At 41.4% G+C, this 21,168-nt stretch overlaps 2 protein-coding genes across 5 annotated transcripts in view; both read right to left on the bottom strand.

Moving 5' to 3' along the window:
- Positions 1-2,884: 2,884 nt before the first annotated feature.
- LOC139365703 (ubiquitin-conjugating enzyme E2 E1) lies at positions 2,885-9,551 on the bottom strand. 4 transcript variants are annotated; one of them, XR_011626704.1, is made up of 7 exons: positions 9,477-9,551; positions 7,579-7,756; positions 7,249-7,299; positions 5,629-5,761; positions 3,553-3,657; positions 3,361-3,447; positions 2,890-3,111 (listed from the first exon to the last, which is right to left on the bottom strand). XR_011626704.1 is itself a non-coding variant. In XM_071102831.1 (6 exons), the coding sequence occupies exons 2-6, from the start codon at positions 7,725-7,727 to the stop codon at positions 3,014-3,016; spliced, it is 579 nt and encodes a 192-aa protein (XP_070958932.1). In that variant the 5' UTR covers positions 7,728-7,756; positions 9,477-9,551; the 3' UTR covers positions 2,885-3,013. The 4 variants fall into 4 exon arrangements, 3 of the variants coding, with proteins under 3 accessions (XP_070958932.1, XP_070958933.1, XP_070958934.1); XM_071102831.1 differs by lacking the exon at positions 3,361-3,447 and having other exon boundaries at positions 2,885-3,111; positions 3,510-3,657; XM_071102832.1 differs by lacking the exon at positions 3,361-3,447 and having other exon boundaries at positions 2,885-3,111; positions 3,510-3,657; positions 7,579-7,715; positions 9,477-9,513.
- A 437-nt stretch (positions 9,552-9,988) lies between these two features.
- Positions 9,989-21,168, bottom strand: part of LOC139380626 (ubiquitin-conjugating enzyme E2 E2-like) — a 31,389-nt gene continuing 20,209 nt past the window's right edge. Inside the window, exons 4-6 of the mRNA XM_071123513.1 lie at positions 12,767-12,899; positions 11,242-11,389; positions 9,989-10,751 (exon numbers count right to left, since the gene is read on the bottom strand). Of these exons, the coding sequence (XP_070979614.1) occupies positions 10,654-10,751; positions 11,242-11,389; positions 12,767-12,899 (379 nt within the window). The 3' untranslated portion in view covers positions 9,989-10,653. The remainder of the gene's footprint in view (positions 10,752-11,241; positions 11,390-12,766; positions 12,900-21,168) is intronic.

Raw genomic sequence — 21,168 nt, 5'->3', positions numbered from 1 at the left:
TTAATTGTTACCCAGAAATGATTTGATAGAGACAAACAAATAATGGCTGCATTGGACCTTTAACACAATGATAAACCTAATCGTGACTGCTCCAAGCCAATCTCTGGACTGCTCTCACATTGACTGCCTCGCAATAACGTGAATCCATAGGCAGTGCATTGTGATATATCCATTGGATTACATTGAGGTTGTACAGAAGTAATGCAACATGTAGTTCAGAAATATAACTGAAACGCTACACAAACTCATAACGGTACATAGAGGGTCTACTATTAAGGTCTTATGTCAATAATTAACAATATGCTAGAAAGCTTTGTCCCTACTGGAAAGTTACAATCTGTGTGTGTACAAATTTGAGCACTGATGTCATTAACATTAAAAAGCCTGTATCATTCCTATCATAGACCTACTGCTCTAGTAGTTAAGTACCACACTGCAGGTAAAAGTCTGTCAACCTCAAATGCCAGATGTATTTTGACAGGCAAGAGTTCATTTGATTAAAAGTCATGCGGCTTATACTACTGATGAGTGAGTGTACTTGGACTTTAAATGACTGTCTAGGGTCCATGTGAGACGGAAATATCTTTGTTGTTATTATTGGAATTACTTGCATAAGTAGTAATATTTTGGTAAATATACATTTTTATGTATATTCATGCAGCTTAAAATCATTGTCCAAAAGAGCATCTAAAACATTGTCCAACAGAGATTGCTTCTAAAATTATTACATCCATTTTCAACAAAAATTATAAATACAAAACCTAGAGTTATTCCTAATCAGATATTGCCATACCTGTTATTCATTTCATGGTTTAAACCTCAGGGCCCAAGTTACTGTAGTTTCATTCAAATCATTTCACGTCCATTTAGAACAGCTGTTCTTTGTAAAGGGTAAAACAGACAATTATTGGACTGCTGCAAAGCCACATTGGCATGTTGTAAATACAGTGCATTCGGGAAGTATTCAGACCCCTTTACTTTTTCAACATTGTGTTACATTACAGCCTTATTCTATAATGGATTTTTTTTTAAATCCTCAAATCTACACACAATACCCCATAATGACAAAGTGAAAACAGGTTGTTAGAAATTTTTGCAAATTTATACAAAAGAAAAAACTGAAATACCTAAGTATTCAGTCCCTTTTCTATGACTCAAGTGCATCCTGTTTCCATTGATCATCCTTGAGATACAGGTTGTAGAAGTGAGTCCACCTGTAATAAATTAAATTGATTGGACATGATTTGGAAAGGCACACACCTGTCTATACAAAAGATCCCACAGTTGACAGTGCATGTCAGAGCAAATACCAAGCCAGGAGGTCGAAGGAATTGTCTAACGAGGTCCGAGACAGGATTGTGTCGAGGCACAGATCTGGGGAAGGGTACCAAAAAATGTCTGCAGCATTGAAGGTCCCCAAGAACACAGTGGACTCCATCATTCTTAAATGTAAGAAGTTTGGAAGCACCAAGACTCTTCCTAGAGCTGGCCCACCCAGCCAAACTGAGCAATCTGGGGAGAAGGGTCTTGGTCAGGTAGGTGACCAAGAGCCCGATTGTCACTCTGACAGAGTTCCAGAGATCCTCTGTGGAGCTGGTTGTTCTTCTGGAATGTTCTCCCATCTCTGCAGCACTCCACCAATAAGGCCTTTATGGTAAAGTGGCCAGACAGAAACCACTCCTGAGTAAAAGGCACATGACAGCCCACTTGGAGTATGCCAAAAGGATCCTGAAGGACTCTCAGACCATGACAAACAAGATTCTCTGGTCTGATGAAACCAAGATTGAACTCTTTGGCCTGAATGCCAAGCTTTACATCTGGAGGAAACCTGGCTCCCTATGGTGAAGCATGGTGGTGGGAGCATCATGCTGTGGGATGTTTTTCAGGGGCAAGGACTGAGAGACTAGTCAGGATTGAGGGAAAGATGAGCGGCGCAAAGTAGAGAGGTCCTTGATGAAAACCTGCTCAGGACCTCACACTGGGTTGAAAGTTCCCCTAACAGGACAACCCTAAGCACACAGCCAAGACAATGCCGGAGTGGCTTCGGGACAAGTCTCTGAATGTCCTTCAGTTGCCCAGCCAGAGCCCGGACTTGAACCCGATCGAACATCTCTGGAGACCTGAAAATAGCTGTGCAGTGATGCTCCCCATCCAATCTGACTGAGCTTGAGAGGATCTGCAGAGAATGGGAGAAACTCCCCATAAACATGTGCCAAGCGTGTAGCATCATACCCAAGAAGAACCGAGGCTGTAATCACTACCAAAAGGTACTTCAACAAAGTACTGAGTAAAGGGTCTGAATACTGATATAAATGGGATTTTTTTTTTTTAAGTTCTAAAAATGTCTAGAAACCTGTTTTTACTTTGACAATATGTGGTATTATGTATAGATCGATGAGGGTGGCAAAAAAAACATTGTAATCCCTTTTAGAATAAGGCTGTAACGTAACAAAATGGGGGAAAAGTCAAGGGGGTCTGAATACTTTCTGAATGCACTGTAGTAGAGGCAATTTATCACTAATCCTTCATCAGACCATAACCAAGCACCCTTGATATGTATATGCGCTTGCACTGTTCCTTTAGCACCAAATTCCATTGGTTTTTCAAATGAGAGATTAGTTATTGCAAAATAACATGGTAAACGCTATTCAAAGTATAAGCATGGACAACAGAACTGTGTAAAAAAGTACTTAGATTTGTAGCTATTGCGGTACAACTGTACTGTAGTTCCATATTAAAAGTTGAATTGGCAAAAGGTGAAATCCATGTTTTTATGGCACTGTTTATGCATTATATTTGAGGGATAGCCTACTAAATTTCAGGAGATTAGCTAAGCAGTGGAGAATCCTACAGAGAGTAATAAAATATATGACATTACATATTGTTTCATTGTTTTTCTTTATTTTCATATTTGCACAGATAACTTAATCAGGAACCCAAAAAATATACCAGACAATAAAGTACTAAAAATCTGAAATAGAAATCCCCCCCCACACGGCTGTGCTCTATGGGCCTATGTGGCGTACCGCTTTGTCCACTGTTTGGCTGTTCTATCATGCTCGGCTCTGTTTGTCGTGTACTGGGTGGCGATGCTTCCAACCAGGGGATCAGCTGAAAGTGAAAATCAACATGAGGGAAATAACAGTTAGAGGGTGGTGAATTTTGAAACAATTACTCTGCTTCAAGTGATGAATTCTAAGCCTTTTATAACTACTTATGAGTTATGCCAACTTAGTGGTATCATAAGGAATTATAAATGCAATATAAAAGGCATTGTGTGTGGGCCTCAAAGTGATACCCATAATAAAAAGTAATCCACATCTGAGCACAAAATTACACCAAAGAAATGGACCATGTTACCTACAGATTTAATTTGACCCTTCTCAGGAGTCAGGAATACTAATATTTGTTCTGGTATCATATTTCCAGTCTGGGACAGGTGCAGATCTGAAGAGAAACAAGTAAAAGGGGACAAAGAAGCCAGTTAGGCTCCCTGATGGATATCTTACCTGGGTTACAGTCTGTGAGCAGAGAGCAGATGGACAGCAGCACCTTGGAGATGGTGAGGGCGGGGCTCCAGTTGTCCTTCAGGATGTCCAGACAGATCACCCCCTGACTGTTGATGTTACAGTGGTAGATCCTCGTCCGAAACGTTACCTTGAGGAAAAACAAAAGTAGAAAATGTACATGCTATAGGCATATTTAACATAACAAGGCTAGAGACTATATCAAAATCTATATTGAACATAAATATAAACGCAACATGTGGGTGAAATAAAAGATCCCAGAGATTCTACACAGGCACAAAAGCTTATTTTGTTAATAATCAATCCACCTGACAGGTGTGGCATATCAAGAAGCTGACTAAACAGCATGATCATTATTACACAGGTGCACCTTGTGCTGGGGACAATAAAAGGCTTCTAAAATGTGCAGTTGTCACAATACCACAAATACATTTTGAGGGAGTGTGCAATTGGCATGCTGACTGCAGGAATGTTCACCAGAGCTGTTGCCAGAGAATTGAATGTTCATTTCTCTACCATAAACTGTCTCCAACGTCGTTTTAGAGAATTTGGCAGTACGTCCAACCGGGCCTCACAACCACACGTAACCATGCCAGCCCAGGGCCACCACATCCTGCTTCTTAAAAATAAAACATGTATTTAACCACTCGGGAGCCCTGTGGGATCATCTGAGACTAGCCACCAGGACAGCTGATGAAACTGAGAAGTATCTCTAATGAGGCCCTTTGTGGGGAAAAACTTATTCTGATTGCCTGCGCCCCTGCCAGGTCATGTGAAATTCATAGATTTAAGGTCTAATGATTTTATTTCAATTGACTGATTTCCTTATATGAACTGTAACTCAGTAAAATCGAGTTGTTGCATGTTGAGTTTATATTTTTGTTCAGTATAACTATTTATTAAAGTGGATGAACATTTATTGGGGCAGAAGACAAAGCATGTAGGGCCGGGATGATACCAGTATTGCAATACTTGTTAGTATCGTGGGAAGGAAACAAAACACGAAGCAGATTTTTACTTCTTGAGGAAAACAGCTCTAATCTAATGTTGGAAACAAACATTATGTTGTCCTCCAGAGTCACATTTATGTATTTTCCATGCTATATCACACAACATTTTACATACAGCAGGTTTATTGGTTACATTTTCTGTTTGTGATCAAGATATTACGATCTTGCCTCATCGCTGCAACTCTCTAACGGGCTCGGGAGAGGTGAAGGTCGAGTCATGCGTCCTCCGAAACATGACCCACCAAACCTCGCTTCTTAACACCCGCCTACATAACTGGGAAGCTAGACGCACCAATGTGTCGGAAGGAAACGCCATTCAATTGACAACTGAGTGTCAGCCTGCAGGCGCACTGCCTGCCACAAGGAATTGCTAGAGTGCGATGAGCCAAGTGGAGGTGTCAAATGCCCTCTGTTGGTTAATGAGAGTACTTCAACATGTTAACAGGGAAATCCTGGCAAACGCAGGGATTGTAAGTACTGTACATATGCTGCCTGCTGTGTTCTAGAAACTGGAGGAAATTCAGTCATCCTCATTACACCATTCTCAAAAAGAAATTCCATATTGTAATGAAATTGTCAAATGTGACAAAACAATCCAAATATAATAGAATTTCATTTGAGCACATTTTTATGAAACGTTTGGATTTGTTTTTAGCACATGGAATTAAACTAGCACACTAACTAGTGAGCTAACTAGCCAAGCTACAAGCTGTGTTTCAAATTGGATATTTAGTTAGTGTTGTTATGGATGAAATTGCATAGGCTACCTTACGGTCCCTCCTTCTCTGGCAATGACCCGACTCGCGCGCACACACAAAATAGAGGCACACATGTAAATAGCTCTCTAGCATCTGGAAAGCGAGTCTTGTTTTTTGTTTTCTTTTTTGCGGTGGTGGCAACAATTTAGCAGCAGCACAATATGACAAACACTGTGATCATCGCCGGTCGCATTTTTCGCTGTGTATACCCTGAAGAACACGAAAATGAACACTAAGTAAATCTGTGCCATTTATTGCGTGGGACTAAACCAAGATGACCGTTTTATAGTGTAGAGGGTAAAAAGTGACTGGTAGCTGACGATTGCCCAGTACCTTGGGTGGTTTGAAGGGGTAGTCGGGTGTGAAGGCGATGTCGAGGAAAAAGACCCCTCCCTCGTAAACAGAGCCCGGTGGTCCCAGGATGGTTGACCTCCACTCGTAAATGTTGTCTCCTTTTGGACCAGCGCTGGAATTAAATGAGATAAAGTTACAGATTATGTTATACTATTAGCCTGGCCACAGATCTGTACTTTAGCCAACTCCTTTGTCGTTACCCACCTGGAAAACCAAAGGAGAACAGTCTCCCTAATTGGTGTTAACTGGACCACGTTCTTTGTTATTGTTATGGCTCAGGTCACTTGTGTGTGTACTTCGTCTCATTGCCACAAGGGACAAATACCTTAAAGCATTCTCCTCACCCATTTACGCAAAAAGCTGAGGGATAGGGCTAGAGAAATGTAACCACTTAAATTCATAGACCATCCATGATTTAAAAAAAATTGTTTTAACCATGTTTTGAGGCTATATAGTGCTTGTTAACATTTACTTTGTTTACAAACGTCGGAGAAAAACAAGCTTATATATTTTTTTTTGGGGGGGGGTTATGATGAGGTACAACAGTTCAACTAAGCTCATAAGGTTATAGAATAAGTTATGGGTGCATTTATTTAATTTAGAAGTCCCAAAATGGAAGAATCGATTGTCCCTTTAAAGCTTACTGCACTTGCAAAAAACTTGTCTGAAACTGTTTAGAGCCTATTATCCCTTGGGTTGGTACCCACTTGGTGAACACACAGCTTTATATTGCTTGAGAGAACAGTACATTCTCTCTCATGCTTCAAAGAAGCCTCCATTCGCAACCAATCCCGTGATACGTGCCTCTGTATCACGACCCATATTGACTTCCTCAGAGCAGATCAGCCTTCATCCTTGGTACATGCTAGAGTGATGACTACAAGGTTGATCCAACAATGTTGGAGACGTAAAATGATGCTTCATGTATATTTTTTTTAAATTTTTTAATTTTACCCCTTTCTCTCCCCAATTTCGTGGTATCCAATTGTTGTAGTAGCTACTATCTTGTCTCATTGCTACAACTCCAGTACGGGCTCGGGAGAGACGAAGGTTGAATGTCATGCGTCCTCCGATACACAACCCAACCAGCCGTACTGCTTCTTAACGCGCATCCAACCCGGAAGCCAGCCGCACCAATGTGTTGGAGGCTACACCGTGCACCTGGAGTCGCTGGTGCGCGATGAGACAAGGAGATCCCTACCGACCAATCCCTCCCTAACCCGGACGACGCTAGGCCAATTGTGCGTCGCCCCACGGACCTCCCGGTCGCGGCCGGTTACGACAGAGCCTGGGCGCGAACCCAGGGACTCTGATGGCACAGCTGGCGCTGCAGTACAGCGCCCTTAACCACCCGGGAGGCCCCCCTTCATGTAGATTTCTAAACACCACCAGCAGTCAAAACATTTTGATCAAAATAGGTGCAGCTTTATTTTATCAGCATATGGGACAACATGAGAAATCAGAAAGTAACGCAATCCTTTATGAATAAGTGGTAAAATAATTATTGTTTGGAGAGTCGCCTGTAGGTATTGACCATGGCAATACGCGAAACACTGGGGGCGGATTGGAAAAGAGAAGATGAGCTCAAATAAAACCAACCTGCAGTTTGGCGGAGGGTCCAGTGTGATATCTGCCAGCTCTTTCTGAATCCTGCAGAAACAAACATGCCTTCAGATCAATCACTGATTGCCCAGCCATACCTTACACATCTTTGTTTTCTCAGCCATGAACATCCAAAGGTAAAGAAATGGCACAGATATTTTGGTCCAATACAGTGAGGCTAGAATATTTTTAAACAAATAAAATACAGATAACATTTTAGTGCTAGCTACAATCATCTAGGAGATTAACCCACCCCTCTGACTAAATGTCACATTGTTGGTGTTGTGTGACAACCAGCCAATATTTAATGAGGTTTGGGTGTGTTACCTCTTTGCGCTGGTGGATAGCAGCTTGGAGGTCTTGCTCATACTGGCTTTGCTCTCCCGTTTCTTGCAAGGTGTGTCTTTCGGTTTGTTTTGATTGGAGGAGGAAGAAGACGAAGAGCTGGTGCTGACACACGAATCCTTATCCGACATACCGGTTTGGACAAGAAATTAGAAGGAACCTACAATGCGATTGTGATGCAGCAGTTAAAGAAAAAAAGCAGTAGCTTTGACAAATGAAATTGCTTTCAAGCCATTGCAAAATTAAGTAATGTTACAGTTATGACAGAGCACCTTCGACGTTCTAGGAAATATGGCTACCTCAACATAGCTTGGTGAGATGAACAAAAAACAAGCCACTTCAACACAGCTATGACTGGAAGTGACTTTTCGTAGTAGGTTAGGAGAAGGTACACAGTAGGTTAGGAGAATTAACATATCTGGTTAGGAGGATTAGGTTAAGGTTAGGAAAAGGTTTAGTAAAAATGCTCTCCTAACTTGCTAGGAAGAGTTACTTCCGGTCGTAGCTGTGTCGAAGTGGCATGTTTTTAGGGAGTCCCTAGGCTTAGCGGCGATGCCAACAACCTGATGCATCTGGTTTACGGGGATACAGCTTATTCAAACTAGCTTCCTTTTCTGCTGAAAACTAGATGTGGGAAGTGCACTCAGGCGTTTTCTTTTACACCTGCTACGTTAGGTTATGGCAGAGGTTTCCAACAATTTTCAGTTACTGTACCACCGACGGAATTTTGCTCTGACCAGAGTACCCCCTCATGTACATTTCACCAGTAGGCCTATTGTCTCATGAGTCTTCAAGTACCCTCTGTGGATAGGCCAAGTATCCCTGGTTGGGAACCACTGGGTTAGGGAGTCCCATACAGCTTGCTGCTTGGCTAGTGCTCAGTTGAAATAAAGGTAATTGGCTAGCTGCCACCCCCATCCCTCCTCTGGCAATAATGTTGTGATTATGGATGGTTGAGCAAACAATGTTTGACAGCCCTGATATGGCAAGCCTACATTATTCCCCAAATGTAATAGATCATGAACGGTATGAAATTGTAGCTAACTTACCGTCAGCTAATACTAAAGGCGCCCAGAAGGAACAAATTGATCCATGGTGGTGAACAACAGCTAGTTAGTTAGTCTTTGTGGCCAACCATTTGATGGGAACATTCTCGGGCCTTCTTCACAGTAATTAATGTTAGCTTGCTAGCTAATATCTCTGGTCTGGAGTTACTTGCTATGGCCTCTTCGCTCCTGGAGTCCTGAAACGTTAAGACAATGATCTAACACATTCATTTGTGTGTAAATTACAGGTCTCCAGGAGCAAAGAGGCTATAGCAGTTTGCTAGCGAGTTCGCCTACAGTAGTTTACGTTTGCAATTGCTTGTGCCATGTCAATCTGGTTGGACTAGGTTTGGTTAACTAAGTGGACATTAACAGCTGGCTAGCATAACCATCTAGCTAGCTAGTTAACGCTAGTCACAAACGTCCGACCTGCTGATTTTCTCGCCCCCCGTTATTAGCCGACCGTTTGACTGCCCAGACCTTAGCCAACGTTAAGCTAGAAAGTTCGGGAAAATACTGTAGTTACATCAACGTTTACGCCCACCTCAACCTTTCAACATTCTGAGATATTTAACTTAGCTAACGTTAGTTGGCAAACAAGGTTACACCATAGTGAAACTAGTTTAGTTACTAACGTTACTAGCTTGAGCTAGCTAACGTTAATATTTATTTCCTGAGCCAGGCAGTGTCACCACAAATGTGTCTGTTGAGTCGTTTACTAGCCGTCTTTTCCAATACAAAACAAGTTGAATACACTCAGAGAACTTCAATATATTTTATAACTCATGAGGCATATTCAATATTAAAAGTGACGTCAGCCAAGTAGCAAATCACCTCCTTTGTGTCTGGATCTCTCCACTGCCTGTGCTCGTGCAAATCGCCTTCTGTGGAACGGAAGTGCCGCGGGTGCAGTGGATTCATATCGCGCACTCACAATAATGAAGGCAAATCGGCGCACAGGGATCATTCAACATTAGGTCTTCGTAGACTGATCTGACATTTTGATATCATACATTAAACAAAAGATGCACGAAAAAGCACATGTCGGATGAGGGCCAAAATAAAATTTGGAGCATCACTGAATATGGTGTCACCAAATCAAGGTGAAAGAGAGGTTCATATATGGTCTATGGTTCATGCCCACCTCTAACCTAGACCTGTGATGCAGTTTCTTCTGCTGTAGTCTATTTGACCCTGGTTTCACTGATTCCCTGGGTTTCCCAGTTCATTATATGCTCAGGCACAGGTGTGTGTGTGTGTCAGTCACGAGGCAGAAGGCTGATAGGTGTTAAGATGTTAATCTCTGGACCTGTCACAGAGGGTTCACAGTAACTGTTACAGAAGAGTATCTCACAAGCCAACCAGTGTTTTATTGGGTGCTTCATTAATACAAGTGCACAACAAACCACCCTGCCATGCCAGAGTAGCCAGTAAATGTACAAGTCCTGCCTCTTTCACAAGCAGACCTATATTTCTGTGGTCTGCCTCAAAAGCGTTTGAAAAAATACATACAGTACAAACAAAACCAGAAAGCGTAGAAGAGCATGACATGTCATTTGATGCAAATCTTCCTTCTGTTCCATGCAGATACAATTGATGACTGGAATAGGAAATTAAAAAATACACAAGAACCTAGAGTAAAGTAAAAAGAGTATATAATCTGCATTTTGTTCCTGGAGCCACTATGAAAACAAGGATACATACTGTATAGTTGAGGGACAATGCTTATTAGAATAATTGTCTTTTTTCAATACATTAATTCCAACATTCAGATATTGGAAAATAAAATCCCAATCTACTCTTTGTATAAAAAAAGAAGCTTTCAAGTCAACAAGGAACAAAGGACAGTTCTTTACAAAGAAAAGGTAGATACAAAGTTTTGGGTGGGGGGGATTACAGGTATGACATTGCACTTAGTGAGTGTGCTTTGAAAGGCTGGGGAGAGAGGTAGAGAAGTACAGTGGGGGTGGGGGGGGGGGGGGGTGACAGTGGAAAAGTCAGACAGGGGGCTCTATGTGGCATATCTCTTCGTCCACTGCTTGGCTATTCTGTCATGTTCTGTTCTGTTTGTCAGGTATTGTGTGGCAATGCTCCCCACCAGAGGGTCCGCTGCAATGACAAAAAAAAAGGATGCAGATCAGACCATGCATTAATGAATAGCATTTCACCGGTGTATGGTTTTTTGGAGTTTAGAGCATATTATTACATTGTATTAAAATATGAATAAGATCATTTAAAATTCCATCAACAGGTTCAACAGCAACAGAGCTACTGTCCCTGGGGAAGGGAATGCTGGAACACCACTAGAAGAGCTGCAGACAGTTATCAAAGTATGAAACATTATCACCATCTCTGTGTGTAGATGTTTCCTGCTGAGAGTTTACATTATTCTACACACAGAGATGGTGATAATCCTTCATGCTGTGAGTCTACATTATCTACACAGAGATGGTGGTAATTCGTCATGCGGTGAGTTTACACTACCGCCATCTGTGTGTGTAGATAGTGTCAACTCAAATGTAATTTAAAATCAGTCATGAATTACCAACTGAAATGAGAACACTGCAGCTCATGATGTGGACATTGACAGGTCTCTTACCTGGGTTACAGTCTGTGAGCAGAGAGCAGATGGACAGCAGCACCTTGGAGATGGTGAGGGCAGGGCTCCAGTTGTCCTTCAGGATGTCCAGACAGATCACCCCCTGACTGTTGATGTTACAGTGGTAGATCCTCGTCCGAAATGTTACCTGGCGATTATAGGAAAAGAAAGCATTTATAGTTTAGAAACATGCTTCAGCGGCAATACTGGCAGTGGAATAGTCTAAATTGGACAAAATAAAAATGTAAGAAACAGAATTATGTAATTTCTTTGTTGAGAAGATGGTGACAACCCTTATAACACAGCTGCAGAGTTTGATATACCATAAAAAATACCAGAATTTTAATTTGCCTTCTAATTTCCTTAGGCTTTGATATGGCCAACAGGGGGCAGCATGGTGCATTTACCAATATGCAGAAAACCTTAATAATTGTCATGAAATTCCCCAGAAAAAAAACCCATGCCTATCTCTAATCTCACTATAACCGTTACATATTAGTTTGAGAGGAAAACAATCATTCCTATAAGACTTTCACAGGGAATCAAATAATGGGTCAAAATTACTTTATTTGGTTTCATATGTGCTTAGGTCAAACCTTTGTACAACAAACATCCACACAAACGTCCCTGTTAAGTTTACTACCGTGTTTCTGATTGACAGTGAGTCTGACATCTGTTTAGGCCTGACACCTGACACCGGCCCAGTACTCCAATCACCAACATCTGGACAGACTGACCCTGACCTTGCAGAGGAAACTTCTAATGAGCCTTGGCATTTTGAACACACCGAGAATAAGACATGATAAATAACCCCACAATGGTGCACTCTCTGCCCCACTAACCCTAACAACCAAATCTTATACTTCCAATCTGTCCAACAAGCTTGTCAAACTGGAGTTTCAGTTAGGGGCTTGAAAAAAGCTCTGGTAAGAGTCTATAGTATACAGCAAAAGTCCAATGGAGCATGTATTGTGCGCTACAGTGACGGAAGAACTGGCTACAGATCACAGTGGGACAAAACACTTGAGCCCTCTGGCTACACTGAGCAGAGCTTGAGCCTGTGGATTTGTTTGAGTCTGCTGTCAAACAGTAGAGCCGGTTCTTACACAGCTCAGAGAGAAACAGAGACAAAAAGAGAGAATGAAAGAATGGGGGGAGGAAACAGACAAAATGAGAGAGAGAGAGAGAGAGAGTCAGAACTCAAAATGAAAGCAAGTGAGGGGAAAATTGGGTTCTAAGAAGCACAAAGAGATATCCAAAAGCACATTTCATACACTTGATAATGACATCCACTCAACAACCGAAAATACTCCACAGGGTACATTTCATGAAAAGGCTAATAAAGAATGAATTGAAAATATGGACAGTGAACTGGTAAAGGCTTGAAGGAGCACACCAGATTTCCAGAAAATCATGTTAGCTGTTGAAATTACATTAAAGCAAGAGTTTTCCACAGAGGAAGAAAGCAGCACAATGGCACTAAAGCTATAAAACATTTGTGGTCAGTGTGGCAAGGGGTGCTGACCTTGGGTGGTTTGAAGGGGTAGTCGGGTGTGAAGGCGATGTCGAGGAAAAAGACCCCTCCCTCGTAAACAGAGCCCGGTGGTCCCAGGATGGTTGACCTCCACTCATAGATGTTGTCTCCTTTGGGGCCGGCGCTGAAACAGAAACATGTCAATATGTTTAGGGGCATTGGGATTGACAACCGGCTACTGACAGGGTAGCCTAAAGTAGACAAAGTCTGAGTCCAAGTAAGCAAGAGACTGAGGAGGAAATGCTTGTTTCTGACAAGTTAAAGAAGCAGAGATTGGAGATTCTCAGTCTGCTCTTTTTAGCCCGAGGTTTAGTTCTGTTCAATGATTATCACTCAAGCCATCTAGGTTGTGCTGCCAAAGCAAATCTGAAACATTATTAAACCCCCCCAAAATGTGCAACCATCAATGGCTAATATTACCATCCATCCATTGAAATAAACAGTTTGTCAGTTGGATTGAGGAATCTCATTTCACAAATAGAGAACAATAAAACAAATGGTCAATTCATACACAAAACTATAATTGTCTCTTGAAGGTCCTTTATTAGATGAGTAGTTATGTTGAATGGGGTGAGGGTCACATCTGTTGGATAGTCTGGTAATTAATGTCATTTCCATATTAAGTCTCCACCCTCCCCCAACAGAAGACTGTCTGGAACACCGACCAGATCTGAAAGCCCAGGACAATGAGGAATTCCTCAGATTTCATGGCATTTCTGTACATGAACTTTAACATTGACTAAACCCACAGGCGCACACAAATGACTACACACACACACACTGCTCACAGACACTTACACATACTTAGAGATTGGGAGCAGGATTGCAGTAGCACAGAAAATGCTTGACTATCAAAGTCACCAATAGCTTTGCTCATGTTGACAAGCTCCAATAATCTGTGACTGATGTTTCCAAATGGCTATGTCAGAATGAAATGACAAGCAAGTTATGCTTTCTCCGCAACATAATAACCTCAAATAACACGACTTGAGTATCAAACAAGTGTCTGGCTCAATGCATGCCCATGAGAATGGATCAGTCTCCACAAATAGAATGAAAGGACTAGACACTTCCTCTTTCCTGTAGTGTCAACACATGCAGATTTCACTTATCTTGTTCGAAGCCTTCTTTAATTAGTTCATTATGATCCATTCTTCCCCAGGGACTTGAATATTTTTCAACAGCTGTTTTGTGCCCATAAGAGCAATGCGAATCTGGACTTATCTTGATGATGCACAAAGGAAATCTGTTTTATACTGGTATGATTTGGAAATTACCTAAGCATAGCATCTGGAGACCATGTTGGGCAATATTCATTGTCAGTGCATTGCAACAGGCCAGATGTGGCCTATTAATAGCTAGCTGTAATACATCTAAGAAATATTCTGATGTTGCTTAGGTGGGTGAGGTAACCCCTGCACTGTTCATGGAGAAAATCAGTTGCAACCAGACAGAGAGAACTGTTTTTATGTGGGTGGGGGAATAAGTTATTTACTCATCAACACATCCCTGCACCAGAGGTAATCTGCAGAATTAATGTGTCATGTTCATAAGGCCCGAAACAGAAGAAAGATTAGTAAAATGGGAAGGTTGTATGTGAAATTATCCAATGAGAACTCCTTGTTTTCACTTTCCATTGAAAATGGTTTTGCCACAGTGTGCCATTTTGAACACCACACTTTGGCTGTAGGCAATTTCCTTTTCAATACTTACGGAAAAATGCAAATTTAATCAAGCGTCTACATTCAACATGATTCAAGGTGAAAAACTCAATGTAGCTTGATGCAATATAAAAATATATATTTTTCCTCCCACTGTGCCAGATGTGTGATCCTTTTCAAAGCAGCACAGATACAGGGACTCTTTCATGTCCTTTGAGGCCAATCACTTTTGAGCTCAGAAGAGATAGATGAGACGGCATGGCAGAGGATCCACTCTACACAACCTCTGTGTAGATCTGACAACACACGGACCTCTGGGTAAAGGCTAAGTCAATAGTTTAAAGTACATGCCACGACTGGAGGTTGCCCGGCAACCCCCACCCCACCAGCAGCAGGGGTTGTGGTGCTTTGTGACGGCTGCCTGAGCGCTGGCTGGGCATTCAGGACTTGACTGACAGTCTCTCATTAGACCAGTGGAGTGGGAGAGCAGGGGAGCACGGTCGAGGCCACAGCATCGGACTGAGACGGAGAGAGGCTGTCTAGGTTTAGGATATCGACTGAATCAGCATCCTGAATGGCTTTGAGAGAAAGGGAGATACTGCTCATCCTTACATCCTGCTTTGGTCATGGGATGAATAGGGATGTTTTATAGCAGATCCTATTCACCTAGCAAGGGGTATGATCATTACTGAGCAACTTTAAAATGCACAATGATTTTAATGCTAGTCAGAGGATTGCAATTTAGGATGCTTAAACATTTATAGGAAAATAAAGTGCCTGCTCAAAATCTTATGTCAAGTCGCTAGATGTTAGGAGACTGACAATGCACCAAAATATCTGTTGTCGTCATGTGGCATAATCTAACCCCAGACAGTACTTTCACTACACCTAGGCCTATAGCTGAATACTGCGATTTCGCAACTGTAATAGAGCTCTCCTCGCTCTACTATGGGAAAACTCTTATCCATTAATGCAGACATATCTAGTTAAGTTCAATACACATGACATTAAACATGAATTCGCTACGGTTTGCAATAATATCCTCTGTGTGACTTGAGAGTTATAATAAATCTGTTGTACATCGGTAGATTTCTTTGAGTCACTGAGTTTTTGGGTCATTTCTTCCAAGAATCTGGGATACATTAGTGCGCGGGTGTCCGTGAGAATCTACCACTAGCCATCCTCTGCGATTACACTCATGTGGGAATGGCTCCAACAGCTGGAGTGCTGCCTCTGCAACAGAATGCAACCAAACAGAATCCCCAAATAAAACCCTTCAGGCCCGATTTACTCTGTTTTTAAACCGCGGTGGAACTCACTTATCTTTATCGAATCCAAATAAAAAAACAATGCCAAGCTAAAACATGTCATGCTCGTCAGTTAGCTAGGCATGGTCAATTCTTTTTTTAACATGATACAACACGTATCTGATGTTTTATCCTTTGATCATGCAATATTCTAAATGGAATAATACACTGGTAAATCTGGCATACATATGGAAACTGTCAATTCACGGAAGATGGCTATTCATATGACCGCAGACACCAAACCAATGACAAGATCGTCTACATGATGTTGAACGACGACATGGACAAACCACATACATATCATAATGAACCATGTTCATTTAATGTATGCTCTTACATGCACAGAGGACAAAGAATCTATTCTGAAATACGTCTCATTACTGCCTTCATTTTGTTCGACCCCAGAAAGAGTACCTGCTGCCAAGGCAGCAGCTAATGGGGATCCATAATAAATACAAATGACACCATTACAATATAAAATATGCTAGGCTGGCTGACACAAAGAAACCCTTAGAAAATGTCATTTTTAATTTTTATGGCGGCCATGTACTGCACGCCTTCTCAATGTATACACCGTTACACACACACACACCAAAGTTGTAGTTACTAGAAACTATCCATGTAACAAGCTGTGATCCACAAAGTAACAGAGACCAGACATAATTTCCATATATTATTGAATAACCTTTCCTTGCAGTGGCTGTGAGAGACTAGTGCACCCTGTGCCCCATTTACCATGGTCAATATTACATGATTCCAGACAATCTAGAGATTGTGCCAACATGCCATAACCTTTATCATATGGTATGGCGATTACAGTAATCTCTGGCAAATTGGCGACCTTCCCTTCCCGGGCTATCTACAGCTCTGGTAGTATCAACAGCTCTGGTAATTCTCCCTGACATTAGGGAAGAGATTGAGTTGACAAGCTGATGCAGACAGGTGATCAGCCTGCGTCATTTATCTTACTCATGATGACAGAGACAAGCCCATGACAGTGTTCTACCGCTGCGGACCTCAGTTACAGGGAACATTGCTTGATTGCGTGTGCGCGTGACAAAATCTCTCAAGTCAGACCATTCTGGGAGGGCCCATGCCGTTCACTTTCAATATTTATGGAATTTAGTGGGGTGTTTTCTGGCAAGCACTCGCTGTGTGTAGGAGTGTGTCTGTTCAGCAGAATGTCTAAAATGTTCTCTCTATTCCACCTTTGACATCCGCTGTGCAGCCAGAGACAAGAGAGCACAAAAGGTTATGGGAGTGTAATTTATTCCTCATCTTATTAGCTTGTTGACACAACAAGCTAATAACTGCAGAAGACAGACAGAACCAAGCACAGAGACAGAAACTATGCCAGCATTTGTAGTTCAGTTCAAGGTCAAACAAACTGTCAATGAGTACAAAATAATAATTCAAATATATGTTGCCAGAAGCCAAATTACCAACAACCATATTAAAATCAAAAATGAAAAGGCATTTGGGAACATGTTCATGTGTTGAGTTGTTAACATACAAGGCCAGGGAACCTTATGGATGTAGAGTTTAGAGAATGTACCTTCTTTTGCAGTACCAATTGAACATGTGCTTGGTGCAAGTGGCCCAATCCTCCAGAACTACAATTCCTTAAAACAATTGAGCAAAAACCTTTCACACCTCAAGCTGTTCAGGATGTTGCTGTATAAAAATGGTCTCAAAATTGACCGCCACAGCAAAGGTGTTATATAAAAGACTAACGGAACCCGTAATTGAATGTGATTCAGTCTTTTTAATGCTGCCATGTGCAAATAGAGCTATTATCTTAATTATTCACCATTCCAGTTCATTCCCCTTAGGCACTTTTCTTTACTAATGGCATAGCCATTCAGTTAAGATCTTCTGTTCCATTGGCGCGGCGGCTGTGGCGGTTATCAGAAAGGGAACTTAATGAAGCAATCTTCGTTTCCCCTGACCGTGAAAGCAAAGCCCCGACAACCAATTACCATGTAGCTCAGCAGCAGAGGTGACACCTCCCTCCCCGGCCTTTCGTCTTTATTTGCACAAATGACATGGTTTGTTTTTAAATCAAGCCTTTTTATTGTTCCTCCTTACTATGAATACTGTAATTACTTGCCTGTGATTTATCCTGAAACAAGCATTTATGGCAGAAATGGTTGAATATGTGCACGGTTTCCTCGAGTCCAAGTGAACCACATACCAATATTTACCCCATTTCACATGCTGGTTCAATCAATTTAAAACTACCTTCCATTTGGTCTCGATGAGAATGTGTACTTCGGAAGGTACTTCAGATACTTTTATGACATCAATAGGTAATCAAATATTTTCTATTCCCATTCCTCCATTCTAATTTCTGAAGATTTTTCTGAAAAACAGGGACTTTGGTAGGTAAACATTATCTCCTCTCAGCATTGCTGGTGGGTCCCTGAAGCAAGCTTCTTATGCATTGCAAATGTTTGTCTCAGGACTCAATAAATAATGTAGAGCATATATCATTATCATAATACACAGGCTTCGCATACATTAATGACTAAAAAATGATGAGTCATTAAAATGTTTTTTTTATTTTTAAATCACTTAATCCACAGAGTTTGTGTGTACTGAAGTATGTCACAACAAACAAAAGAGGCCATACTTGAAGTAGCTACATCAGAAAAGCACTGCTGCTCTCACTCCAAACCCTTAACCATTCAGCCACGACCAGAGTATTTTTCAGTACACATAACCCCCCCACAAAGCTTCAGCGCCCGGGGCAGTTGCTTGGCCTTCTGGCCAAGGAAATGGACTCGTTACCAGAAGGTTACTGGCAGAGATGAGTGGTGCGGTGTTATTCGTTGGTGAAGCACGATATGTAGCCTGGCTCCCATCTCTATTCAGCTATTACATTCCACTCCTTCGGGCAATTCTATCATTAAAGAGCTTGAGAAGATCAAAGATTTGATCCGGATTCGTTAACCCTCACAGCTATCATCCAATCACAGCGTTTATGCAAATGCAACTGATAGCAAAAGGTTCCAATTTACTTCATAAATTTGATTGGAAACACTCTAACATTGGGTATTCTGATGTAATACATTTCATTGTAAACATAAACATTGGGTGTTGGAAGAACAGAGGATTCCCCATTTAATGCATTTTTACCACCAGCCAATGTGATCACATAACATCAGAGAAGCTGAACAACAACACAAACACAACATGCAACAATTTCAAAGATTTTACTGAGTTACAGTAAGGAAATCAGTCAATATAAATTAATTAGGCCCTAATCTATGGATTTCACATGTTGGTCACAGATACCTTAAAAAAAAAAGTAGAGGCGTGGATCATAAAACCAGTCAGTATCTGGTGTAACCATTATTTCCCATTTCTCCTTCGCATAGACTTGATCAGGCTGTTGATTGTGGCCTGTGGAATGTTGTCCCACTCCCCATCAATGGCTGTGCGAAGTTGCTGGATTTGGCAGTAACTGGAACACGCTGTCGTACACGTTGATCCAGAGCATCCCAAACATGCTCTATGGGTGCCATTACTGGTGGGTATGCAGGCCATGGAAGAACTGGGTCATTTTCAGCTTCCAGGAATTGTATACAGATCTTTGCAACATGGGGTCATACATTATCATGCTCAAACGGCAGCGGATGAATGGCACAACAATGGGCATCAGGATCTCATCACAGTATCTCTATGCATTCAAATTGCAATCGATAAAATGTAATTGTGTTCATTGTCTGTAGTTTATGACTGTCCATACCATAACCCCACAGCCACCATGGGGCATTCTATTCACAATGCGGACATCAGCAAATCACTCACCCATAAGACCGGTACAGTTGAAACCGGGATTCATCCACGAAGAGCACACTTTTTCAACATGCCAGTGGCCATCGAAGGTGAGCATTTGCCCACTGAAGTCGGTTACGACACCGAACTGCAGTCAGGTCAAGACCCTGTTGAGGACGACGAGCACACAAATGAGCTTCCCGAGGTGGTTTCTGAAAGTTACTGCAGAAATGGTTTGTTTGTGCAACCCCACAGTTTCATCACTATCCAAGGTGATTCGCCTCAGACCATCCAGCAGGTAAAGAAGCTGAATGTGGAGGTCCTGGGCTGGCGTGGTTACACGTGGTCTGCGGTTGTTGTGAGGCAGTTGGACATATTCTCAAAAATGACATTGGGGCAACTTATGGTAGAGAAATTAACATTAAATTATCTGGCAACAGCTCTGGTTGACATTCCTGCAGTCAGCATGCCAATTGCATGCATCTGTGGCATTGTGTTGTGCGACAAAACTGCACATTTTAGAGTGGCCTTTTATAGTCTCCAGTACAAGGTGCACCTGTGTAATGATAATTTTGTTCAATCAATTTCTTGATATGCCACACCTATAAGGTCAATGGATTATCTTGGCAAGGAGAAATGCTCACTAACAGGGATATAAACACATTTGTGCACAAAATTTGGGAGAAACATGTTTTTAGTACGCATGAAACATTCCTGGGATCTTTCATTTCAGCTCATGAAACATGGAACCAACACTTTACATGTTGCGTTTATATTTTTGTGAAGTATGTTTTTTAATTACTCAAAATAAGTTACCAAAATATATTTCTACTTCTGGAAAACGCATCAGGCTAGGCTACTGGTTCAGGAGTATTAAGAGACATACAGAGTGGATGGAAGAGAGAGGCCAGTGGAGATGCCAACAGAGATGCATGCATTGCGCAAAAATTGAACAGTGAAGACAGAGAAGTTAGAAGTTAATTCACAGGCTGGGGCATTAACAGTGGTGTGGGAAAAAGTACCCAATTGTCATACTTGAGTAAACGTAAAGATACCTTAATAGAAAATGACTCAAGTAAAAGTCACCAAGTAAAACACTACTTGAGTACAAATCTAAAAGTATTGGGTTTCAAATATACTTAAGCATCAAAAAGAAAAAGTATTCATAATGTTTTATTCCTTATTTTGAGCAAACCAGACGCCACCATTGGCGCCACTGATAGCCGGGGGGGACGACGACGACGACAAACTACAACACTCAGACATCATTTACAAACAAAGCTTGTGTGTGCAGTGCGTCCGTCAGATCAGAGGCAGTAGTGATGACTAGGGATGTTCTCTTGATAAGTGCATGGATTTGACAAATTTTCCTGTCCTGCTAAGCATTCAAAAATGTAACGAGTACGTTTGGGTGTCAGGGAAAACGTATGGAGAAAAAATACATTATTTTCTTGAAATAAAAGTAAAAGCTGTCAGAAATGTAAATAGTAAACTAAAGTAGAGATACTTAAGTTACTTTAGTAGTACTTTAAAGTATTTTTACTTAATTACTTTACACCACTAGGCATTAATCTACCATTTGTATGCTAGTCTACATATTAGGCCTTGCCTATTGTAGTGAATTTAGGTGATGTGATGAAACGGT

Source organism: Oncorhynchus clarkii, chromosome 2, assembly GCF_045791955.1.
Source record: "Oncorhynchus clarkii lewisi isolate Uvic-CL-2024 chromosome 2, UVic_Ocla_1.0, whole genome shotgun sequence".
Lineage (NCBI taxonomy): Eukaryota > Metazoa > Chordata > Actinopteri > Salmoniformes > Salmonidae > Oncorhynchus > Oncorhynchus clarkii.
Note: the sequence above shows the minus strand (reverse complement) of the source record. Positions and strands in the feature narration are given on the sequence as shown.